Genomic DNA, 26934 nt, shown 5'->3' with positions numbered 1-26934 from the left:
ATTTCTATCCCTTGGACCCCAGTTTATATGGTAAAATGTATGTTAATTTAACTGTGAGAGTGTACAAATGGAACCAAATGGACCCGTTAGAGTCCATTTGGTTCCATTTGTACACTGTCAGAGTTACAGACCCATAAGGGTCCATTTGGTGCCTAATCTATCATTTAGCTGGGGACCCCCTGGAACTCCCTCAAGGACCCCTGGGGGTCCCCGGACCCCACTTTGAGAACCAATGGTGTAGTGTGTACACGCACATCCCGTCGTGGAGGAACAGAACACCCACAAACACCCGCGCATATAAAGATCTAACAGGCGGAGCCGTTCCCCGTCGGCCGTTGCCAACACACACACGCGCGTGCGAGCCGTTGCGAGCGCGCACAAACAAACACACACACACACACAGGGCCGCTTCTCCCTACACGCACACTACGCAGGCTGCGTGGGCCCTACCCACCGAAAAAAAAAAAACGAACCCAATCCGCCCAGAACCGCAAAAAAAACGCGGACCCCCGTGAAACATCGCGGACCCCATCGGCTGTTTTTTTTTTTCATGAAGAAATTTCCCTGGGGTCTCCAGGCCGTGACCTACAGACATGGCGAAGGAAAACTGTGAACACAGCCACGCATGCAAGATGTTGCACATGAACGCAGCAGCCGCACTGAGGCGCTCCAACACAAACACTCTGACATTAAGCTTCACACAACAAACATCAGCAGCAAACATTCACCACAATGACAAACAAATTACGTCCGCGCAAAAATAAGCGAGGGCTCGCTTATTTTGTCTTTCCCTCCCTCCCTCTCTCTCCCTCTCTGTCTCTCTGTCTGTGTCTGTCCGTCTATTCTCTCTCTCCCACCCTCCCTCTCTCTCCCTGTGTGTGTGCGTGTGCGTGTGCGTGTGTGTGTGTGTGTGTGTGTGTGTGTGTGTGTGTGTGTGGTGGGGGTGGGGCGGGGGGGACAGCCATGACGCAAGGGACTTTTGAGATCGCCATCCCCAAAATAGGTTGACTTATTGGGATACATGCGTGTGACTGGTCGCCCCTGCCGGTTCTCTGATTTTTTTTTTAAAAATAGGCTCTGTCATGATTAATTGACCACACATATGAAGTGAAACAACTAAATTCTATCCAAACGATATGTTATAAGTGAATTCCGTGCGTCAAAGAAGAAGTTTGAGAGCGTTTAGTAAGCGAAAATAAGAAGTCAAGGCACTCGTACCCTGACTCGCACATCAACAATGGCTGCCGTTCGTCTTTTTCAGGCTGCGAACTCGCCACCTGATTGGCCAACTTTTTCTGTCAATCACAGAACGATGAGCCACGTTGCCATGTCCAGGTTTTGTAAGCGTGAAGTGGGTGTGAATTGGTTAGAGAAATGCGCAGTGCGCGGCTTTGTGTTTTTTCATGAAGCTGGTTGCTTGTTGATCGCGCACGATCTAGCGCTGCGTTTGGCCTTCTTTTCATAGACCTTGTTGCTTGTAGGGTTCGTTTCGTTTGGCCTTGTTTTCATAGACCTTGCTGCTTGTTTCGCGCGCGAAACCTGGCAACGACACATGCGCAGTTTGGGGCACAGACGACCCAAGACACCAAGACACCAAGACCGACAGAGGTTACTCTAATTATATGTAAGATTGCAATAAAAATGTGTGGCTGTCACTAGTCTAGTGTGTAAGACAAGTCCAGCCTTGGACTTGTCTTACACACTAGACTAGTGTGTCTCGGCACACCATTTGGGACCCACTGTCCTACAATGTAGTCATCAGAAACATGGCCCTCTTACCTTTTCTTTCTTTTGAAAACTACTGGAAATGAGATTTGCAAGAATATCTTCACCAGTCCTTGCAGCAAACAGGCCTGTGTCTGTTTGCAAGCGCTTGTGTCTTCAGTGTAGATGTGGTGTTCGCATGACTGACTTTCTCTGAAATGCCGATGTCACTTTACATTTGTAGTTCCTAACGAAAGCTTAGAATTCAAAGTGACAGCACTGCATTAAGAATGATTCAGAAAAGGGAATTCGGAGCAAAAGGTTATGTATATCTGCTACCGTCTAAGAGCATTGGAATGGAAGCGTGCTGTGTGTGTGTGTGTGTGTGTGTGTGTGTGTGTGTGTGTGTGTGTGTGTGTGTGTGTGTGTGTGTGTGTGTGTGTGTGTGTACACCACAAAATCCTTAGTGGTGGTTCAACTCTACAAATGGACACATCCTAGGTCCACATTTTTACACACTCAAGAGTTAAATTAACTTCGGGGTTTTCACTGTGTTTGTGCACTTGAGTCATCTTAATGAAACATCTGGAGGCATTCCTGAGATGTCTGAGCGGTGACAGCAGCTAAAACCTGGCAGGAAGAAAGGACTGGAGAGCAGGAGGCAGGAGGGAGGGAGGGAGAGAGGGAGAGAGCGATAAAGGGGGGACTCAGAGTAAAGGAAACAGGGCTGAGATAGCAGGATGGAGAGACGAAGGAGGAAGAAACAGACGTAGAGAGAAGGGAAGAGAACGTCAATGTCCTCAGGTCTGTAGAATAGATTAGAGAAAAGACAGATGAGAATAAAAGGAATTTGTTGAAATACCACCTATCTATACATTCCAGGAATCTTCTGTACGTATATACTGTATGTACAGAATGTAGGCCTGTCTGTGTATGTATGTCCTTTCCATATCTTGAAAGGCGTTCATCTGATTGACTTCACTGTTCACTCTTAGCGGGTGTATTACTGAGGACAAGAAGTGTAGTGTCGAGTGTGAAGTCGATCGAATGAGTGGTTCTCCAGAACTGGCCCGCTCTGAACGGACACACGTTCGGAATGATGGCCACGCCCTGAACAGGCACGGCACTAGTTGAATCAAATCCTCAAGATGTATGTCTTTTTTTTTTACCAACAGTGTTACCAGATAGAAAGTCTAAAATCTCTACAACAAAATGTAATCATCATTATAGAAACATAACCATACCTCGTCATTTTCACCTCCGCCCATAAGGTTACAGTATGACTCACAATCAAGCTCAAGGTCTGTCAGTTAGCAGAATAACTTGAATAACAGATGGTTGTATTTTCATGGAACTTTGTGGGAATGTACAGTAGGCTGCCCCGAAGAGATGATTCACTTTTGGGTTGAAAAGGACTAAGGACAAGGTCACAATCAAAGGCATGGGCAATGTGGGCAAAATGACATAGTCACTCATATCTAAAGGTGGAAATGGCATATCTTGGCAACTGTAGTGTTGGTTGAGGTTATGCACTAGTCTACGGAGTACAAATCTTACATATCTTAATCTCACATATTTGAGTGTCTTTTGAACATCAATCCTATGATTATTAAACCTGCTCAGCAACATGACCATGTAGCCTTTCAGTTTAACCCATTAAGACCTGGAACGCATCTGTGTCACTTTTTGATTTGAGCTAAAAAGCATTATTCTACACTTTGGCTATTCAAGAATAGCAGATCTACAAGCTCATACGAGCTTGTAGATCTGCTATTTTTGAAAAATCTGGAAAATGTGTGCAAATCTTTGAATATATATCATTTTAAAGCGAACATTTTTTAACTCAAATCTTTGCTTCTGGGGGGGTCCCTGGAACAAAATATTTTGAGATGGGGGTCCGCGGCCAAATTCATATTGTTTTGGGGGTCCTTGACATGAAAAAGTTTGAGCACCACTGACATAGAAACATACGTTTTTCAGAATACTGTTGGGATTTAGAAGACATTTGTAGAATCGGCTTCAGGTCTTAATAATGGGTTAAACCTGCTAAGCAACATGACCATGTAGCTTTTCAGTTTAACTTTAGACCTAGAGCAGACACACAAGACAAATTGGCAAAACAGACACACAGACTGATAGGCAGACACACAGACAGTTTCATGCACAAACTAACACACAGACAAATGTGTTATGAGCTGTGATAGGGCAGACGGCCATGATGTCTCCGTACTCACTGCATGGCAGTGGGAAAACCCCAAACTCATGCTGGGTTTTATATTATTTGAAGCCACCTTCGTTCACTTTCTGCTTTCTGACGCCCCTTTTCCCTTTCACAATCTCTTCCTCTCGTTCAGACTTTTTTTCATTTGTGCCCGTTTCAGAGCCAAGGATGAGAAAATCAGGATAGGGGAGGGGACCTACACCACCCATTCCCAAGAGACGCAGACAGAACATCTCAGCAGAGAGCAAAATAAATTGCCAGAAGGGGAGAGAGAGAGAGAGAAAGAGAGAGAGAGAGAAAGAGAAAGAGAAAGAGAAAGAGAAAGAGAAAGAGAAAGAGTGAGAGAGAGACACACACACACACACACACACACACACACACACACACACAGACAGACAGAGAGAGACAGAGAAAGAAAGATGTACCGCCTGAAAAAAGGGAATGGTAGAGTGAGCAAGAGAGCGGGAGAGATGGCCAGCCAAATAGAGCAGGGAGGTGGGGTGGGGTGGGGGGGATGGGGGGACTGGTAGGTTTTCAATGCCAGAAGCAATTGATGGATAAAAGAGCATGTGAGAGTGCGTGCGCACTGGGAGGCAGGATAAGTCCACTGCCAAATACACTGATATGAGAGAATAATAGACAGAGAAAGAGACACACAGAGAGAGGAGAAAGAAACATGAATGGAACATGGAAAACAAATAATGCTGTTACTGCTAAAAAAGTAATTGAAGCATATGATTAATTTGAAACACATGCAGTAATAAAAAAAACCAATCAAAGTAAGCATAATCATACAACAGCCTGATGGACTTGGTCTATGAGAGGAAATGAGACAAAGAGTTGATTAATTTCAGAGAAAGGGTGGATGTCGGCAGCATATGGTCAAGGGAGGAAGAGAGATCATTGAAAGCATATCTTTGGCATACAGCCATAGCTGTACTGAACGTCAGTAGTAACTATTGCAGCCAAAAGGGAGAGGATGAATGAAGGAAATAAATAATGTAAACATAGAGGAATGTAAGAAGAGAAGGGAGATCCGAAGTTGGCTCTGTGAGGGCTTTTTTATCATTATAATTATTTTGCATTTTATGCTTTATTTCAGATAGGTAGAGAGAGACAGGGAATCAAGAGTAGAGGGAGAGGAGAGACAAGACGGGGGTTTGACTTGGATTCAAACCCGAGTCCTCTTGCTCACAAGGAGCATATGGTCTGTGTGCATGTGCACTAACTGGTTGGGCCACCAGACACCTCAACATAAGGGCTTTTTACTAGACAAGACTGTCCTACTTTTGGTCAGGAACAACCTCAGACAGGGCCGTGCACACAGTTTTGTGAAGGGAAGTGCCCTATTGTACATAAAGAGAGAAATTATGTAATATTTTAAAAAGGCACTTTCTCCTGCTGTATGAAGGCAATCTGGGCAGGTGCTTGGGCATCGGTTGGCTCCTATGTGTGCACGTACCTACCCTCAGGGACAGTAGGCTGTGTACTGTATGTGTTCCCTGCATGAATCCCTAACATGCTGTGTGTGTGTGTGTGTGTGTGTGTGTATCCAATGCACGGTTGAGTTGTGGGAACATAATGTATCTGTACATAGGAGTGTGTGGACAGACACACTACATGACAGCCTATGATTGCAAATTAACCCATTAAAACCGGGAAAGCATCTGTGTCATTTTAGATTTTAGCTATACTGTATATATAGCTCACAGTGCGATCTACAAGCTTGCAGCGCGTCACTTTGTGCCACGCTGCAAGCTTGTAGATCTGCTATTTTTTTTAAATCTCAAAGATTTGTGCAAATCTTTGAATACAGTACATATATTTTAAAGTGAACATTTTTTACTCAAATCGCTTCTGGGTGTCCCTGGAACAAAAATATTTTCAGATGGAGATCGGTGGCCAAATACATATAATTTTTGACCACTGATATAGCAACATACGCTTTTTCTGAAAACTGTTAGGATTTAGAAGACATGTTTAGTATTGGCCTCAGGTCTTAATGGGTTCAAGACATAACAAAATGGTTATCATATTCCCTCAGGATCTTTTTTTCTCTCCCGTAGAGGTTCATGAAGATGCACAGAACATTCCATGACAATCCAGCACGTAGGTTTTGAGATACAGTTTGGGACCATTTGGTAAACCGACGAACAGACCGACGACCGACGACCCACCCACCGACATAACCATCTTTAGATCCCTAGAAGAGGAATAAGAAAAAGACACAGGGAAACAAACTGTGGTATAGGCGTCACAGTACAAGTTCTCAGGTTTTAGTTTTCCAGGTGAGTGGTTGTATTGTCTGTCTGTATGAAACCAGGCTGCACTGAGACGTGACCAACAGCTGATATGACAGAACAAAATGCTGGGAGGGTGCTTACTGGTAGCGACTGGATTAGGGGTGCAATTGATTTAATGTATCATAATAAATAATCGATTAATGTTTTAAAATAATCAATTACATTTTTCAAATATAATGAAAATGGCAGAATGCCGATCTAAAAGCTTGTGAACTTGATTTGTAGATGTGCTATTTTCACTAGGGCTTAAAGGAGTAGTTCACCCAAAAAGACGCCGGTCTCTCTGGTAGGAGACACAAAGAGTCTCCTTTTTGTCTCCTACCGGAGAGACCGCCGGTCATCAAATTATTGGCTTAGGAGAGCCTACTTTAATGTTTGTGTGTATGTGAGGGAGAGGGAGAGGAAGAGAGGGAGAGATAGAGAGAGAGAGATATGAAAAGCTACAAGGAGTGCATCATATTTATGTTATGAGAGCACCCTGGGGAGAGTGCAGTGGTTTAATAGCGCAGCTGTGTGAGTGTGCACGCTCATGTATAGTGAAACAACACAAACAGAGCAGGGGGTTGGGACATAATATGATTGCAGTGACAACGTTTTAAAAAAATTACTCAGGTGTGGCAACAGTAGTGTAGACCAGCTGAACAGGTCTGTCACTCTGTGTGACTGCTGACAGAACCTGCTGGAACAAGCTCAACTCACCGGCTGTGGCTCAGTTGATGGATGTTGGAAAGGTATTTATAGTCATCAGCTGGCGGTTTTTAGGTGGTGGATGTTGTGCCATTAGTGACTAACAATGAGGACATTTTATTTGGCAGTGGAGTTTTTTTTTAAATTTTTTATAGATGCTTGTCTGAATAGAATGTCTGAAATTCACCCCATTACAAATACATGAAATATTCTGGCTGGGTTTGAGGGCAAAGACAAAATCTATTGTGGTCAACATAACATTTGAGGCAGAATCTTAAATTCAAGCTTTTCTCCAACACAACCACCGATCAAATAAAAGAAGTCAGGTTTCTTTGTGTCAAGTATTCAAAATTATTATGGGAACATTTACTTGAACAGGCAATTAGTAGGTCACAGAAGAACATCGTGTTATTAAATACAGAGTTGAGAACACATTGTGCTTTTAAGATATATTTTTTTGCCTCATATTTCTACTAATTAAATTATGTGGGGAAATAATAAATAAGCCAAAGAAACCAGTCATTATAAGTCATTTGGGGTTACATAGTCTGAGGTTGCATGGTTTTGGAACTACACTTTCTATTCTCAGACCAATAACATTCGGCTCATTATTTTCTTTGCCTCAAATAAAATGAGCATATGGGTAATGGGGAAAGTGCCAAATTCTACTTCTTTAATGACAGAGAGATTCTAAACAATAATGGAGCATAAGAGAGTGACAGGTTGAGTAGATGAAGATGTTCTCATATTTAGCACATGTTGGTGGTGTGTGAAGGAGGTGGCTTCCTCAATTAATTAGAAAAGATGGGAGCTGTGATGAAGTGCTGGTTGGGTGGGTTGTGATCGAATTACACAGAGAGGATTAGTGCTGGGATTAAGTAGGCCTGTCACAGTTATTACATAATGGTCTGATCAGAATTATTTCTGCAAATCACAATTCTTTTATATAATTGTTAGAATCGATTCCATTAATCATTATTTTTTAAAGCAGGATAAAATTAACACAAAAATCCATTTCCATTATTTCCATATTTCCATGTCGTTTTCTATGTTCTTTTAGACACTTTTAACCTCTCATTCCTATTTTTGGCATTTAGGGCAACAACAAAAAAGAGTTCATACATTTTTTATTTATTATGTTCCAATGTTCATTGTTCAGTGACAAAAACACAATAAAATCATTCATCGCAATTATTATTAACTAAAATGTCATGATCCTGACAGCCCTTGGACTAAGAGGTTTGACCCAGATGGAATAAACCTTTTTTTTGCAGGTGACAGAGGTAATGAATGTTGTAAAACATTTATTCTCATCTGAAATCACATACCATTTCATATTCCACAGAGTAGTGTCCATAGTGGCAAAAAAACAACAATGTTCAACTCAAATTGGTTTCGGTATCATTACAGCTTGTTTCCACTTCATGTGTCATTGACCATACACAGGGAAGACTTCCCAAAAGAGATAATCTCATGAGCCAGGTGTGTGTGTGTGTGTGTGTGTGTGTGTGTGTGTGTGTGTGTGTGTGTGTGTGTGTGTGTGTGTGTGTGTGTCCACATTTGGAAATAAACCTATGACCTCATCCTCTTGCTAGGCCTGTCACAACTATTACATAATTGTCATTATCGTTTCCATGTTGAAAAGTGTTCATACAGTTTCCAACATTAAAAAAAATAAATAGCAGAAATAGCAGATCTTCGAGCTTCCATGCGTTGCGAAGCAACGCGTTGTGAGCTTGTAGGTCGGCTATTTCCACTATTCTTAAAAAAAGTTTTACGTATAAAAGGTCAAGGTGTTCCCACACCAACCCGACATCGGTGCCGGTAAGTGTTGGAAAGTGTCCGTTGCCAAAACTCTGCTGTTGAATGGCGGAGAGGACGTAGAGCTCTCTGGTTGGATGCTAGGAGGGGTAGCGGGGACCTTTCTAATGCAATACAGAGGTAGTGCTCTCTGTCAAAAACAAATTCTAAATACTCCGGATGTATAAACAGATGATGACAGCGCATATCCATGGTATAAATATTTCTACAGCTGCATGTGTGGGACTGTGCGTGAGCACGCACGTGGCTCGTCTCATTCTAACACCAGCTGTCAGCTCAGCTGTCATATTTTTTATCTGAAACAAAATGTATATGCCGGATCTTTAACTTGTCAATAATATCATAAGCCCTTATCCTATTCTACAGTAGGCTACTCAAACAGAGATGACAGGCTTCCATTTTTTCCCTTCATATTATATTGATTATCAGTTAGCAAAATGATATGGCTGTGTGCGCATAGCGCTGCCGCTTGATGCAGCATTTGTTTACAAAGCCTAAAAGGCAAACAGAAATGTTTATTCATATGTTCGTAATGTTCAATGCAAAAACACAATTAAAATCATTGATCACAATTATTTGTGTGATATGTTTGAAGTAAAATGTCATGATCGTGACTGGCAAGCTGTACTCTTGCCAGCTGCTTCCATGACTGCCCACACCCCCAGGTAAAACCTACTCTTTGTATTGGTCATTCGATGAAGTTTCTCACCGAAACAAATAATTGATAATCAAGCAAAGAAGTATAAACTAGAAAAAGTGCTCCTCGGAGCATAGGTCTCCGCCAGGTCAGGTAGGTTATTGTGGGCCAGCAATATTTGGAATTCGCCAATCAGGATGGAATATAAAAAATCGGACGGAACCATCTTGATCACTTGACTATAGAGATGATGTACTGATTTGCATGATGTTTGGACAAAATTTGTATGAGTAATATAAAAAAGAAATCGGCCTCCTGGTGGCGCTATAATAGGGCAATGTTAAAAGGGTGGCGTTTTTTCTTCAACGTAGTGCGAATGTGCGTGCAAAGTTCCACCGCAATCGGACGCTGCGTTCATGATTTGCGGCATTTTGTTGAAAACGGGCCACTCCTGCAAACTTTAGATGTCAATGTTAGCCAATCAGGATGGAATATGAAAAATCTAACTGATCCATCTTGATCACATGACTATAGAGATCATGTGTACCGATTTGCGTGAAATTTGGATAAAATCTGAAGGCTTAATCTAAAAAAAAATGTTTTACATAAGTCGGCCTCCTGGTGGCGCTATAAAAGACTAATGTGAAAAATGCAGGGCATATGTTTTTCCTTGGCCTCTAGGGAGTATGCGTGCAAAGTTTCACGCAGATCGGTGCAGTTATAGTTAAAAACGCAGATCGGCCTTTTATAGCGCCACCATGAGGCTGATTTGAACATTTTCAAGTGGCATTTTTTCCTCGCCCTAGTGGGAATCTGCGTGTGAAATTTCACGGAAATCGCATGCTGCATTCATGAACTTTGGAAGCCAACCTTAGCCAATCAGTATGGAATATGGAAAATCAGACAGATCCGTGTTGATCACATGACTATAGAGATACTGTGTACTGATTTGCGTGATGTTTGGATAAAATCTGTAGGAGTAATATAAAAAATGGGTTTTGCACCAAATTGGCCTCCTGGTGGCGCTATAACAGGGCCATGTAAAAAAAATGGGGGCAGAGGTTCTGAATTGGCATCCAGGGAGTGTGTGTGCACAGTTTCGAAGCGACCGGGCCTCAGTGCCGGAGATTAGCTGTTAACAGACAGCTGGACGGACGGACGGACGGACGGACGGACGGACGGACGGACGGACGGACGGACAGGGGGTAAAACATACTCTCTCGCCATGCCTTTCGGCCTGGTGGAGACAATTAGGCTTTGCTCACATAGGAGACACCTGTCTCCCTGGCTCTCAGTTTCATATGTCGTAGCCAGGAGGAGCCCTTGCATCCATCCAGTGCTTGTGACATTGACGAGGCAGCCAGAAAGTGATGCTGATTGCTGAGTGATTATCACAATTCAATCACAAGATTATGCTTGATTTATACTTGTTGTGAGTCTGTGACCCAGGGTCGCGCACAGAAAATAGTGCGAAAATAGATCTGTGAGCTTGTATATCTGCTATTTTCAGTGCCCAAAACTGCAACCAAGCATAAATCACGCCTTACATGTCATGGTGTCATACTTGTCCAGCAGAAATGAATACAGCTCATACTCTTCACTTGTTTGTCTGTCTCTGTGCACTCTCTTTAGTTGGGTTTTGCGCACACGAGCAGGAGGTTGGTGCTCAGTTTCCCAGACAGAGCGGTTGGGAGCGTCTTCCCGCCTCACTGTACAGTAGGTGGGTGCAGTTGTACAAAACCTGTTTTTTAGATTGATGACACCCTGTCTGTGTCAATGTTACGGCATTCCCCTCCCCCTCTCATATTGCCTGTCAGTTCAACTGTCACCTGATTCCACACACCCACTACACGGCCACCTAAGGCAGGTGGATAGAGCTATTTTTGACACAGAGAGCTTTTCAGGAAGTCGACCAACTTGAAAAATTAATGTCCTTAAAAAGAATAGAATGCAGGTGGGAATTGACTATCAAAGTGAAACTGCTCTTGTTACCCGCTGTTAGTAGTGTTCATTTAGTGGATGAACGTCTGTGATGAAACATATGCATCACAAAACGGTTAAATACAAGAGTTCATATAAAGTAAACGCTCTGAAAGTTGATCGATACAGCAAGTGGATTTTCTTCAAAATTCAAGTATTGGAAAACAGAAGTTTGCAATGTATTAAGTAGGCTATTAACAGAATAAATGTGTTTCAGAAGTGGACCCCAGAAGTCTCACCATCTTTTCAGCCATACAGGTCAAGACAAAGAATTGTTCCAGCCGTCGTTTCACCTCGTTGGTGGGTTTTCCAATAGACTCTTATCAGCGTAACTTGATCTCCAGCCCATTCTAATGAGAAGTATTGTTTAGAGTGAGACTTTAATAAGTCCCTCGGCCTATTTATACACCTCCACACCCACCCTTGGTGTATTCTCATGATGACGCATGAGAATACACACACACACACGCACACGCACGCACTCACACACGCACATGCACACACACTTGGATAAAGACCAACTTAAAACAAGATCTTATCAACATAATATTTGCCAGCTGGATTTCCAACACACATTCACTGATGTTTTAAAAAGAAATCTTCCAATAGCTTGTTTTAAAATAGATTATGTGCTGTGCTAAATTACTGCTAATATAGTACACAGTGTTCTGTACTGGAATTCACAGGTGTTTCCCGATGACAGGAAAAAGCCAAGCAAAAACTGAAAAAGAGAAAAACTAAGAGAGATGTCTCCTTGGCTGAAGACTGATAAGCACCAATAGCACTATTTTGGGGGCCAAAAAAAAAAAAGTAGAAAAAGAAAACGTAGCCTCTCCCTTCTAATTATCCCCAGTGGATGATACGGTCCTGAGGTCCAACCATACCCAGAGCGGAAAAATAGGGGAGGCCACAGTAAAGGAGGAAAGAAGTGAGGAGAGGAGTGCAGGGAGGGGAGATGTGGTGGAGGAGGAGGAGGAGGAGGACAGACCAGCTGGTGTATTGCCTCAGTAGAAGGGAGGAAGGGGAGGGAGGGACAGTGAGTGAGCCAGGGAGGGGATACAACAACAGAAGGACTACATGCTGGATCACTTTACACAGGGAGGACTCCCAACTGTTGCTCTCTCTCCCAGAAGAACCATTGATTAGAAGAAGAACTTTGGTCTGCTAGTCAGTGGTTCTCACACTTTTTCATGTCAAGGAATCCCACATTAATATGCATTTGGCCATGGACCCCCATCTGAAACTATTTTGTGCCAGGGACATGGCACAAAATGATCACAAAAGATGATTTGTGTGAACGTTTCAAAAGTTTACAAGATTGTTGTTTAATAGCCAATCTATAAGCTCACAGCACATGTTGTGAGTGCTTGTATATCGGCTATTTTCTAATAGCCAATGTATATAGGTTTAAAGTGGTTAAACTGATTTTGATACTACAGTATACTACCAAATGTTGCTTTTTGCAAAAACCCCCTCAAGGACCCCTGGGGGTCCCCAGACCCCACTTTGAGAAAGACTGTGCTAACGTGTCCTCCGGCCGCAGAGCTTAAGACCTGTACAATGATCTGTTCATATTGGACAACACAATTGATCGGAACACAAAACTGCCGTGAGCATGACTGGATCTCATTGATCTCATCACAGAAATCCAATACAGTTATTCTGGTGTAGTGGAATGGTATGGTAGTGTGTAACCTAGTCAATAATAGTTGTTTAATGGCGGGACTGGTCCTACCAGGGCTTGAGGGTAGTGGTTCCCAAACGTTTTAACTCCATACCCAAAAGAGAAATTTGATGTCTCCCCAGGACACAAACTAGTGAAAATAGCCACAAACAAAAAAAAATGAAAAATGTTTGAATTCGTTTAAAATTTATGAAAAGAAATGTTGGTTTTGAAAATATTTATAAATAAAAATAAATTAAAAAAGGAAACTATAATAAAGGGAGATTTCCTCACGAATCATAAACATGTGTCTGCGACCCATAAATAAGTCCCGACCCAGTGTTTGGGAAACGGTGCTTTAGGGTAAAGCCTTAAGGGCAACAGGGGGCCAGTGGGGATGGTTTTACATAGGGTGTCATATGAATCTTTAGGTATAAGACTCTTCTCACACATTGTGAAAGCCTATTCCATTCAGAAACCATGCTGACAGTGTGAGCAGGGCAGTGTACTCGATTTGCCATAGTGACCTTTCACTGTCTTATCAGCCACAGTCAGTCAGTGATAAAAGGCTGGTAGAGTTAACAAGATCCCCAGTCGCAGACAAAATAAACCATTATTTGGCTAAACAGGGCTGGTGTTCATTTCATTTCCCACACTGAATGTGACATCGTGGGGTTGAAATTTTCCTTTACAGCTTCAAAGAATAAATTGGGTCATATTAAGGCTTAATGTGCAGGAAAACTCCCCACAGAACAAGGCTTAACCAGCACACCAAACAATAGTGTTTTCTATTATGTGTAACTGTCCTCTGCTGTGACCCCTGGGGACCGATTGATTCCATGAAGTTTTCCTTCTCTGCTTTGTCGTATAGCCGACATCCTTATAAATGTGGGGGAAATCACCCTGTATGGTCGGTCACGGTGTGCCAAAAGGCAAGAGAAGTAGCAATATTTTGTTCCAGGGACCCCCAGAAGCAAAGATTTGAGTTAAAAATGTATATGTTCAAAGATTTAATTTTGCACACATTTTCACGATTTGTTTTTCAAAAACAGCATATCTACAAGCTCATAGTGCGGCACTCTGTGCCGCACTATGAGTTTGTATATCTGCTAATTTTGAATAGCCAAAGCAATCTAAAATGACACAGATGCGTTCCCGGATTGAATCGGTTAAAAATAAAATAAAAAATAAACTATTAGTAGCCTATTTTGTATGGGGAAGGGATTTAGGACCCGGATATCCAAGTGTCAAGACAATTATTCCTTGTGGACCTTTCTCTGCACATACATTCGTATCCCTACAGGTTTAAGTAGGCTATCTAATTGAGCTACTGGGACGCCAGGAGCATCGAACCACCACCACAAAACATCAAAACATTGAAGCCTACTGTGTTGTAGGGCTGCACAATATTATTTCAGCATCAAAATCATACACATAGTGACTTTGCAAAGGATGACGAAGGCAAATTGGGCCAGTCACTCACTTACTGTACTTACTTAAAATAGTACAGTCCATCTGACAGACATTAAGTAAATAACAATGATATCTTGACTTCTTGGTAACTGGTCTTGCATGCATAATCACAGAGGTGTCATGTTGAGTGAACGACAGTATTGAACGACTGCCTTATTATGTTCCCCTCTAAAATAACCCTAATCATTGCTAGAGTGATTAATTATTGTCTCCACCATGCCAAAGGCCAGAGACTATGTTTTTTCCTCAAATGGGAGTATTACTCCATATTTAATAGCTGTACTTGCAGTCCAACGCATTCCAACAATCGCTCAAATACCATGTCCTAGTCTAGACTAGTTTCTACAGTTGAAATAATCTGTTCTGCAACAGATGAATAAACTGCTGATTGTATCTTTAATTAAGAAGTAGACATTTCTTTTCTTCTTGCGTAAGAGCAGTCTGCCAGACAGTCCTAGACCACAGGACTGAGATGCTAAGGGAGAGCTGGCTGCCGTGAGCATGTTCTATTTTAGAAGATGTACTCGAAATGTGAGGCTGTGTCACTGAAGATAACGATCCCATTAACAAACCCACAGCTTGTTAGCTTTATTGGCTGGCTAATGTTGAGAGAACTCAGTTCAAGTGTAGCTCTCTCTCTACATTAGAGTTGTTCATTTTGTGCTGCCACAAAATCCTAGTGGCCACATAGATAGTTAACCCTAAGTGGCAGGCTGTTTAAAACAGAGCAGCAGCGCTGAGCTGTAGGCCTGGGATCAATGTTTCTGGCTACGGGGCCCCCCCCAGGCATAATGATGAAAGGTTAAGGTCAGAAAGCAGGGCTGGAGTTAGGAGCAATAGGGATGGTGGATTAAATAAAACACTTCTAGATTGCCTCACAGCGCAGAAAAGCGAACAGTCTTACACTGTCATACACCTGTCCCACATGTTTCTCTGTATACTGTACATCATAGGCCACCAGCTGTCCAGTTGGTGGGGTGATCCCTGGCTAATAGGGATGTAATGATGCATCGCGAGACAATTATTGATACAAATGTGTGATGATTAAAAAAATGAATCACACTTTTTAAGTTCTTAATCTAGGTTTACGTATGTTCACTTGTTCATCGTATGCACTCGCACGCACGTTGCACAGAATATAAATTAGGCTTTGTCAGGAAAGTTGTTAATGCAGCAACGCACAATGTACAGTTTATTATGACAGTGAATAAATGCTCCTGCTGTTCCTTCTGATCAGGTGGAGTGGTCTGTCGGCCCGCAGACACAGCTTTGCAGCTCAAAACACGGCGTGTTTGTTTTGGGGTGGCGCTTCCCATGACACTGTTTCATTGTAAACTGACTTCTAGGAATCACAGTTATAACAGATCGCTGACCAAGCCTGGGTAGCCTGAAAATAGCAGATGTACAAGTATGGCTGTCACGATTACAAAATGGAAGTTGACGATTAATTGTTATACACATAATTGCGATTAATGATTTAATTGTGTTTCTGTCGTTGAAAACTGGAGCATATGAATAGAAATTACTTTGGCTTTAAGGCTTCGTAATAAAAAATTGCAGTGGGCAGATATGACAAATAATTTAAATTTACAAAGAAATTACTGACATATTTAATTATTTTATCCTTTTAAAATTAAAATAGCAGAAATAGCTGATCTACAAGCTTACAATGTGTCACAACGTGACGCGTTGTAAGCTTATAGATCTGCTATTTCAGCTTTTTTATATTTTAAAATGCATTTTGGATCATTTGGATTTTGACGTTCATGACGAATCCATAATTATGCTAAAATAATTGCGATTATCTCAAATAATTGCGATTAGACGGTTATGTAATATAATTGAGACAGGCCTATATACAAGCCAACAACGTGTCACATCATATGAATGAAGTGGGATGGGTAGGGGGAAGGAAGAGCTGATGATATTTGGAACAGAAGGGCATGTCACTATGAGGGCAAGAGAATTATAGGATTTCTGCAGAGTGGCAAGAAGAGGTGGAGGAGGGCTGGAGGGAACCTAAAGACTTCCCCGGGACTGTGTACTGCCAGGGGAAGGCTGCTGGGCTATATAGTATGTTAATCACTACAAATCCGATCAGATATTGTATACTATAATGGCAAAAGTCACACAAATATGCGTTGAATGTTCACTCAAACAAAGACAAAACCTGTTTGAAGCCATAGTAAGCTTTGCAGTACACAAGACAAAAATCCAAGCAAGCATTCAAAACGCATTTACAAATATGCAAACAATATGAGCACTCTTGTCGTTACACACGCGAACAGCACTCGTGGGCTTTACCACCGCTGGGAGTGGGGGGTTGGTTGGCTGGTTGGGTTGGTTAGTTGAGGGTGTGGTCATTGAGTCTGCCCAAGCTAGGATAGGGGAAATGAACAGACAGGCGAAGTGAATGTGATCTGGACTGCTAGCGTGTCAGACAATAGATCCTATTGTACTGCTACTGTCAGAGAGCCTCATCATCAGCATAATGGCCTTTAGATCCCCCAGCCTCTATTCCACCCTCAGGCCCCTACAGGCCTGGCCCACCACTGTGCTGTTACCTCTTGAGAGGAGAAGCCTCTATCGGTGGCCTTGCATGTTTGGCTTATTGGACTACAACTCACCGGATATTATTGCTGACCATTTTTCCAAAGCATACTGTACTTTGTTTGGTCTTTGAGCAAACCAATGTTGTACATTGATTTCAGCACAGCAATTTCAATCAATTATCATAAACAAAAAAAACAAAAAAATGCAAATAATTTGAAGATCTGAATTTAGATCAGGGGATCCAGTCCGGAGCTTATTCTTAGTTCAAATAGTAAAATCACCAGCAAGTTGACAAGTCAATTTGAATAAAAATATATGTGGGGTTTTATAGTCCAATTCGGCACACAGGGATGACCCGAGGGAGTGCAGTACCCGGTGTCGAGTCAGTCAGATAGGCGGTTGTCCAGAACCGCCGATCCGACTGATACACTCATTCAACAAAAGGCTCTGGCCGTGGCCCAAATGAGCCAATTGATTGCCGTGGCAACCGCAGCCAAAGCTTGATTTGGTAAATTCCCCACACCTGTCGAATTGCCCACACCTGCAATTTCATTAGTTAGATGGTCCACTTTTCACAGTCAGTTTGCACTCTTCAGACAGTCTCCACAGATGTTTACCACTGCACAAGGACTTTTCCAAAAGGGACACAAACAGACAGACAGTTACAACAGGTAGTCTGACAACAGGTATAAAGGGCATTGCATAACAGGGTGCGGCATGCATTCCCTATTTGCATCGTTCCCAACTGACATGGCCTGTTTCCTCATGTAATGGTGAGATTATTTTGAATTATCAATTTTTAATCAACAGATCATCTAAAGAAGAAATATCACCAATATTTGGAATTACATCATGGCATGGTAACTACACAACCCAATCTCGAGTGTAAGTGTAATTTAAGTTTGATCAAACATGGGTAGCCAAAGGTAGCACTTTAAGAAATGCACACACACTTGGCGGATAAACAACACTTCTGTGGTTTATTTTAACGTATTGTGCGGTGTAGATTAATATCACCAGCCAAACAAATAAATGGTGCTTTTGATGTCGTCTTGCAGGGATGTGAACAATACAGCACAAAGACAGCAGGAAGCCCCACATGGCACCACAGTATAAACATAAAGACACAATCCACAGCCTCTTAGAAGACAGTATCTGTCAGAACAGAAGACAGTTAGTATGACTGTTTACATTTACATGTCAAACTGTCTGCATGCAGAGCCCTGAGCAGGGAGTGAGGTTTACTGTGTATGATCCATAAGTGCTGCACATGAAGCTGACAATGTGCTTCGAACATCAACTAGTAGATGAAAGTTAGAACTGGTTGTCAAAGACGCATTGCGTTCATGCTGACAATACACCCAATGCACAGCTACCTACATTACAGCAAGCACAATGTAAGTACAGTCGGCAGAACCAGATCATAAGAGATTAGCAGCACATTACGCCTATATTAAGCATTATGCTTGCTTGCTTGCTAGTATAATTCATGTGGTACTTTAACATGAAACAACAAACCTAGCCAATATGAATGAGAGCATCAGTTATTTCTCTGTCTTCAGTTACTCTAATGTTCTGTGATGAAAACATGTATTAGCTTGGGTTCTGTCTGTCTCCATGGCCAAGAGGCAGTGCTGAGAAAAAGCATGAGATAAGTGCATAGCAGTCTCCTTACGTCATGCAACGGCTTATGGGAAGTATCCCTATGTATTCCCCTGTGTGTCTGCCTCTGTGCATGCCATTTACATGCATTTTATGAACTACTACAGTACTATGTGGTGACTTGGGGCTTTCAGCTGTGCAGTTCAGCTTCCCTGTAAAATATGATGTTGCGTCAGCAAAGTCCACCATTCCCTTACATGATGGTGTACAGAAAGGTTATTATAAACACTTGTGTGGCAGCTTTCCCCACTCATTCCTGTCTCCCCTTTGACCTTAATGAGGAAGCGTGACGCAGTTTGGTTCAGATTCCTATTGGGGTTGTTTTTTTGTATCCAGTCTTCCTGTGGGGTGAACAAAAGGCACGCTGTGACTGAAGAGGCTGCAGAGCGCCACTGGTCTGCTGCCTCCCGTCCACAATCAGAGGCATGTGATGTATAGAAATGTGTGATAAACCTCTTATCCCCTCATATCTGATGCGTGAGAAAATGTGAGAAATGGTGGACGCACACTGCAATGTAGGACCAGTGCCAATAAGACTGATGTACATGCTGTAATTCTATGAGTTTGGGTAGCCATTCCACTGTGTATACTCTGTGTATTCTCTATATAGGAAGATAATATACTTGTCTTGGATGACATTGGGACTGGGCCCAAAACATACTTGACATAAGTACACAAACCATATAGTATGCAAACGTCGTTGCATTCTAAAATGTGTCACCTGAAATTCATAGCTTGAAACGTACAGTATTTCTCTCAGTTGACTTTATCAAGTAGGACATAGGATCTTCAATGTCAATGTCCATCAATGCCAAAGCCCCCCACCCCCGCAATACTTTATTATACAGCCTGGATTCTTGAGGTCCAAATCTGGACCCAAGATGAGCTCACCTTAGACCAGAAGTCAGCATAGAGCAAAGACTTCACTTTATGTTATAACATGATGGTACAACATCAGTTACATTTGACAAAACCTACCATCATCTGTGCTGCTGGCCCAGTTGGCTATTCTGATAGACTTGAATACATTTGTGAACACAAACTATATGGGCCGGCAGTACAGGTACTGCATAGAACAGCTCTTATGAGTGAATGGTGTGTTGTACACGTACAGTGATAAACACACACCCAAGGTGTATGACAAAGAGACAATGACAAAAGACAGTCAGCAAATAATAGATATAATAACTCGCACTAGGGAGAGACAACTTTTAGTGCTTCTTCAGTGCATCAGTCAAACCCTGAGAATCCAGTATGGTAAGATCTTGTGACAGAGAAGGGAATAATAGTTTCCAGTGTTCTCAGACCAGTGGCCACTGAGTGCCCTTTCCCCTTCTTTTCCACACTTCAGTGCTCTTACAATGACATTGATCGAGGTGGGGTGGGGTAGGGGGGGGTGGTGTGGGGGGCTTCCTTCCATCTCGTTCTTTTCTTCTCCCATCAACCACGTTTTGTTTGGCCATTCTACATAACAGTGTGTGAGCCCGCTGAGGGTTGGGAGGGACGGGGCAAAACATAAACAGCCCCAGTATGGAAAAGATGAAATGTCAAAGCTGCTTTCTCCTCTACCAGTGGCTGTCTCTACGTTACTTAACTTTCAAAATTAATGTTGTGTAACTAGTTACATTATGTAAAAACATTTCAGTTTCGGGAATATACTCTCTCTGTGTGTGTGTGTGTGTGTGTGTGTGTGTGTGTGTGTGTGTGTGTGTGTGTGTGTGTGTGTGTGTGTGTGTGTGTGTGTGTGTGTGTGTGTGTGTGTGTGTGTGTGTGTGTGTGTGTGTGTGTGTGTGTGTGTGTGTGCGTCTCTCTCTCTCTCTCTCTCTCTCTCTCTCTCTCTCTCGATGAACACTAGTTTAGAATACACATACTCATAAATATACAGTATACATATATACACACACAAGCACACACTGATTTTGCCAGTGGTAAGCAACCTCCAGTCAATGATCATTTGCCTACAAATGGGTAAAGAAAACTGTCAAAACACAACCACTGTCATGTCATGTACTATAGTGTAAAGACATTCCCATTTCTGTTAACTAACCAAGCTATCTGACTGAGGGACATCAAGGCACCAACAGCTACAATTAGCCATAGTTGAGGTGGCAAACCAACCCAGAAGTACAAAGCTCTTAAAAGCATTCAGATGACATGGTGTATTTAGAAAGGATGCATAATTGAGTACAGACGTTGCCTTTTTTTCTTCTTCTTTTTACAACCAACACATGGCGGTGTTATTATGACTTCCTGACATAAACTTCGGAGGGAAAATAAAGACTAGTCGTCGAACAGACTTGAACTTAAGTGTGACAAATATAACATGCACTGAGAAATTGGCACAGAGAACTGTTGAATAACTTTCATACTTGGCTTATGGGTAAAAAATAAAAAAAAAGCAAGCCTGTAATGTAAAGAAGATTTAAGCCCATGTCAGAGTCTGTATAAGTAAAACAGTGACCTCTGTTTTAGTGCAATAGGCAAATGAAGGCCTACCAGAGACTGGATTGGCAAGAACCAGGGGGAACACAGACAAGCAGCTTCCTCATACTTACTAAAGCATGTCATTTTCAGACAATTATTACTGTAGGGCAGGCATTAGGCAACCTGGTTTTAAACCACTTACTCTTGTTAATGTCAGCCAACAATGTTAATGTTTTAGTTGATGATGGAACATGGGAATGTTCACCTTCTGCACTTCCACCTGCACCTGTTCTTTTCTAATTGCAATTGCGGAGATCACATATGCTGGCTTCTTGTACTAAAGATTATATGGTGATACCAACTTACATTTTATAATTGCATGGGAAGGGGTGCCTGGTGGCTCAAACAGTTAGGGCCCTATCTTTACCCTTTGTGCCTAAACTTTTTTGGCATTTTGTACTATTTTGAAAAAAATAAAGAAAATAGTGGAAATAGCCGATCTACATCGACACGTCGTTCAAAAAAGTAAAAAAAAGTTTAGGCAAAGGTAAGGCAAGATGAGGCCCCTAGTGTACTGACCAAATGCTCCTTGTGAGTGATGACGACCTGAGTTTGAATCCAACTGCTGTCTCGTACTGCATGTCTCCCCTCTCTCTGCCTTAGGTTTCCCGACTCTCTACACTCTCTCTACACTCTCCTATCTAAATAAAGCAATGCCAAAAAAAAGAATTGTATGGAAGTCTTGGGAGAACATGTATAGCCTACTGTATGCTACAATTGGAGAGTAGTGTGGACTCTCCTACTGCCAAAGGCTTCATACCTCCCCATTGTACAAGTCAACAGTTGACATACTACACTAGCACTTGGTTAAATCACACTGTATTAGATACTGTCAACTGCAGCCTGGCTCAATGGCCCTGCAGCTTCCTCGGAAGTCATTTCAGAGTGGCTGTTCTCCCTCAACATCTTGTCATATGTCTACATCATTTATTCTGGAGGCTGGAGGCTATGATAAACATGCACTGCCTTATCACTTTGCATGACACATCAGGCAAACGCGTGCGTGTTTTCGTGACACACACAAGTCATCCCTTGTAAAACGCCAAGTAAGCAGTCTGCACGGCATGCTTGCTAATGCTTCCATGAACTTGTAATGCTCTCTGTGTGTGTGTGTGTGTGTGTGTGTGTGTGTGTGTGTGTGTGTGTGTGTGTGTGTGTGTGTGTGTGTGTGTGTGTGTGTGTGTGTGTGTGTGTGTGTGTTCCAAACACCCACCACTATTGTGCCTGTGTGTGCCCTAGCTTTAACTCCCAACATCTTCAACACAACACTTACTTATTACAGAACATAGATTACACACACATACATACACACACACACCAATCTGGTAAAGAAGCACCAAGGTGACCCCAACAATTGCAGCCATGCACCCCCCACCTTCACCCCCAGAGGGCCCTGCCCCTGCCTGCTGCCACAAGTGTCACATGATTCATTAATAACTAGAACAAGAAACAAACTGTCCCACCCCACGTTAAGTCTGCTTTAGTCTTAAGTGGATATACTGTACACCTAGCCATGGTTCACATGACGCTTGTATACAAGCGTCATGGTGCCCTGTCCCCCTGGTCTAAAGTTTTGTTCGATTTTTTCAGATTGCCATCGCTCACATAAACATAAACGTTCAGATTTCAAATATAAAGTGCTTACCACCGAGCCACGGATGTTACAAGGCGATGTGGACCGCGATGAGTACCCGTATCTCCCGTATTGTTCAATAAAAAGCATTTTAATCCCATCGCCGTCCATTTTCTCCAAATTGTCTCCTATACTTTCAACCATGCGACACTAATGGTTGGGAGGTGTATTGCACTCTGATACATTACAAAACAAAAAAAAACAAAAAAAGAAAATGGCCGGCGATGGGATTAAAATGCTTTTTATTGAACAATACGGGAGATACGGGTACTCATCGCGGTCCGCATCGCCTTGTAACATCCGTGGCTCGGTGGTAAGCACTTTATATTTGAAATCTGAACGTTTATGTTTATGTGAGAGATGGCAATGTGAAAAAATCGAACACAACTTTAGACCAGGGGGACTCGGCACCATGACTGTCATGGTATGACAGTCATGTTTCAGGGCTAACTGTACACCCAGCTCAGACGTGTGCATTCTCACAAATGGCCATTTGGAGCACACACACACACACACACACACACACACACACACACACACGCGGCACTGGAGGAGAAGAAAAAGTATTAACTTAAATGGACTTACTTGTACAGAATCGTTCGCCATCGTTGTTCGTCCGCCTGGCCGGGTGGGTCGACGGTTGCGCGCTCGTTGCTTCTGCCTGCAGTAACGGACAGTTTCAGAGAGCAGCAAAACGGCACATCAGGAATTGTCCGACACTTCCTGATAATGATTTAACCTAATATAATGTCAGAAGTGGGGAAGAAAGGGGCGGTAAACTAATACAGTGACCCGTTTCGCAAAGTGCTAGATATGAACTTAATACAATCCATTCACAGTGAGTCACACAAAGGCAAGGCAGGAGGTCTAATCCGTATGGTTGGATTGCCCCAGAAGAACGCGCCACTGCCCAAATCACCTCTCCTCCCTGTAGCTGTCTTCTGGACAACGTTTAGTTGTGACACTTCCTTTCCAACAGGATTAAAAACGCAGATCACTGTCCATGCAATGTCAAATAAGAAGAGTATCCAAGAAAACAATTTGGCTTCCGAATAGTCATTGTTCTGATCGACTGGGACCGCCTGCTATTCCACAGCTAACAAGAAGAGCACAATAAAAACAAAAGAGCATCAGGACTCATCTTCTTCAGCTCTAGTCAGAGTGCTGTTGATGATCCACAGAAAACATTATGATGATGATGATACAAAGTATCTTCTTCTCCTTTGTAGTAACATCCGCGACACTGTATCACATGCCACAAAGCCGCCTGTCACTCCAACACAAGCCCCTTTTTTTCCGACACACAGGCGCTGATAGGCTGACTAGTGGTCACTAATGTTGTTTTTCTTCTTCCGAATATCGCACTGACTTTTCAAAACACAGAGAAAGAAGTAGAAATGTTAAAAAAATTCCGTTGTTCGTTGTGTTTTAACAGAATGGACGGGCACACACACCACACCGCCTGGCTGTATGGGAGGAGAGACACCGACCACCGACAACACTTTCCTAGACAAGCCGCGCGTTCTCGACGGCATTCATTGGTAGGTCGGTTGGTAGACTGGCTGCGGGGACGCGCCTAAATATGTCACGTGACCGTGTCTAATAAACCAACTGTTGATTACGTCAGTTAAGTGTTGTGTCTTAAATCATGCATACACAGAGGCCTGTTTTGGCTTCTATAATAATAGTAATAATAATAAAAATTAGGTATACTTAATTAATATGATCATATTGTCAAATGCAAATGTCAAATGCATTTGCACCCAATTGCACCCTGTCTGTCCGTCCGTCCGTCCTTGGTTGAACAGCTAATCTCCGGCACCTTTGGCTTGATCGCAGCTAAACTGTGCACACACACTCCCTGGATGCCAGAGCAGTCATATAGTCATTAATCGAAACAAATCAGCCTCATGGTGGCGCTATAACAGGCCGATTCGTGTTTTTACTATAACTGCACCGACCTGTGTAAAACTTTGTATGCGCACTCCCTAGATGCCAAGGAAAATGCTTTGCCCTGCATTTTCCACATCTGCCTTTTATAGCGCCACCAGGAGGCCGACTTATGTACATCTTTTTTTAATACTACTCCTTCAGATTTTATCCAAAGCATTGCACATGATCTATAGTCATGTGATCAAGACGGATCTGTTTGGTATTTCATATTCCATCCTCATTGGCTAAGATTGACAAGTTTGCAGGAGTGGCCCGTTTTGAACAAAATGCTGCAAATCATGAACGGAGTGTCCGATTGCGGTGAAACTTTGCACGCACATTCGCACTACATTGAGGAACAAATGCCACCCTTTTAACATTGCCCTATTTATAGTGCCACCAGCACCAGGAGCCCGATTTTTTAAGAAAACAATGTTATATTACTCCTACAAATTTTGTCCAAACATCACGCAAATCGGTAACATTATCTCTATAGTCAAGTGATCAAGACGGATCCATCAGATTTTTCATATTCCATCCTGATTGGCGAATTCCAAACATTGCTGGCCCACAATAACCTACCTGACCTGGTGGAGACCTGTGTTCTTCTAGTTTTAGCTAAATTTCATATACGTAAATCCAAATGTAGTCATTCCAAACCCTATTTCATTGTATTTGAGATTGAAGCCAAGCAGTACATTAAAACTATGTATGACTGAAAAAATAAGAAACCCACATGCAAGAACTGTACTTTTGTGTTCACTCTTTAATGTTTTCCGTTAGTATATCCCCCTGGCTCTGATGTCGTTGTATTGTTGTATTAATAACTTATTTGTTTGTGTTTGTTGTTTGTATTGTATTGTATTGTATTGTATTGTATTATATCTGTTATAAATGAAGATTTGTGAAAAAAGAAGAAGAGAAAAGCACATTTTTGACATCTCCTGCTAAACCGCAATCATTTGTAAAAGTGTTACTCGACTACTAGGGGGTGCTGAAAAGGGGGGGGGGGGGCGTGACATAATACATTTACAAATACATTTTCCAATCATTACAAAACTCACAGGATATGTTTTCATAACAATGTAGAAGTAGTAACAATGTAGTTGTATACACATAACAATGTGTATAATAACTATTTTGGGGGATATGTTTAATTAATAAAGCTGTTGCAAAATAACATAGGTTATGATATGATATACATGATATATTTAGTGATATATTGAATATAATATTGGAGTTGAAGAGTAGTATAAATCTGTCTGATCATCATAAAACCAGTTTGTTATCTTTAATACAGCAGGTGTCGGAAACGAATAAAAGTCTACACACCTCTAAGCTTTCTACTTCGACAATGTTGGCTTGAACCTCTAAACCACCTCTGTGAAGCTATATTTCGTTTTTTTTTGTTTCGTTTTCTCTCTTGATGTTGTTCTGATGTTCATATGTTTGTATGTATGATTCACTGTAGCTGATGTAATTATATCTGTATGTAATATGTGTTATATCTCAGTAAGAGATAATCAATCCAATTAATTACTTGATAAGCTGAGGGCGATTGGTTTTGATAGCACATCACTAAAACTGGATGAGATCTTACCTGGAGGGTAGAGAACAAGTGGTTGACATCAACGGAACCATGTCCTCATCCCTCCCGGTGAGCTGTGGGGTTCCTCAGGGCAGCATTCTAGGGACGTTACTGTTCCTTCTATACATTAACGACATGAATGCTGCCTGTAACTGCAAATTGTTCCTGTTCGCTGATGACTCGGCACTCCTGATCTCGGGATAGGGCAAGTTGAGGAAGCGCTCAGCTCCGAACTCTCCAAAATCCGTACTTGGCTTACCAAACTAACAAACTGTCACTACACCTTGGGAAAACTGAATCCATTCTCTTTGGGACCAAACATTCCCTCAGACAGATGGATGTAAATGATTTCAAGGTCAAAGTTGATGACACAATCATCTCTAGCAAAGAAGAGATTACCTATTTGGGTTGTATTCTTGACAAATACCTGACAGGTGAAAGCATGGCGACAAAGGTGGTCAAAAGAGTAAACCAGAGAACCAAATTTATGGGCAGAGGTTCCTCTTTTGTCAACCCTCAGGCCCTCAGGACCCTCTCAGGGGCCCTGATTCAGCCACTTTTTGACTATGCTTGCACCTCTTGGTACTCCTCAG

At 42.2% G+C, this 26934-nt stretch overlaps 1 protein-coding gene across 2 annotated transcripts in view; it reads right to left on the bottom strand.

The window, feature by feature from the left end:
• The window catches only part of pkn1a (protein kinase N1a), a 64714-nt gene extending 40377 nt beyond the window's left edge, over positions 1 to 24337 (bottom strand). The window contains exon 1 of one of the 2 annotated variants that reach the window (XM_080445615.1): positions 23407 to 24337. In XM_080445615.1, coding sequence (XP_080301741.1) covers positions 23407 to 23427 — 21 coding nt within the window. In that variant the 5' untranslated portion in view covers positions 23428 to 24337. Of the gene's footprint in view, positions 1 to 11592; positions 11714 to 23406 lie in introns of those variants that run through there. The other variant, XM_080445616.1, reaches the window with a different exon arrangement.
• Between the last annotated feature and the right edge of the window lie 2597 nt (positions 24338 to 26934).

Source organism: Gymnoscopelus braueri, assembly GCF_963280865.1.
Source record: "Gymnoscopelus braueri genome assembly, chromosome: 2".
NCBI classification, from domain to species: domain Eukaryota; kingdom Metazoa; phylum Chordata; class Actinopteri; order Myctophiformes; family Myctophidae; genus Gymnoscopelus; species Gymnoscopelus braueri.
Note: the sequence above shows the minus strand (reverse complement) of the source record. Positions and strands in the feature narration are given on the sequence as shown.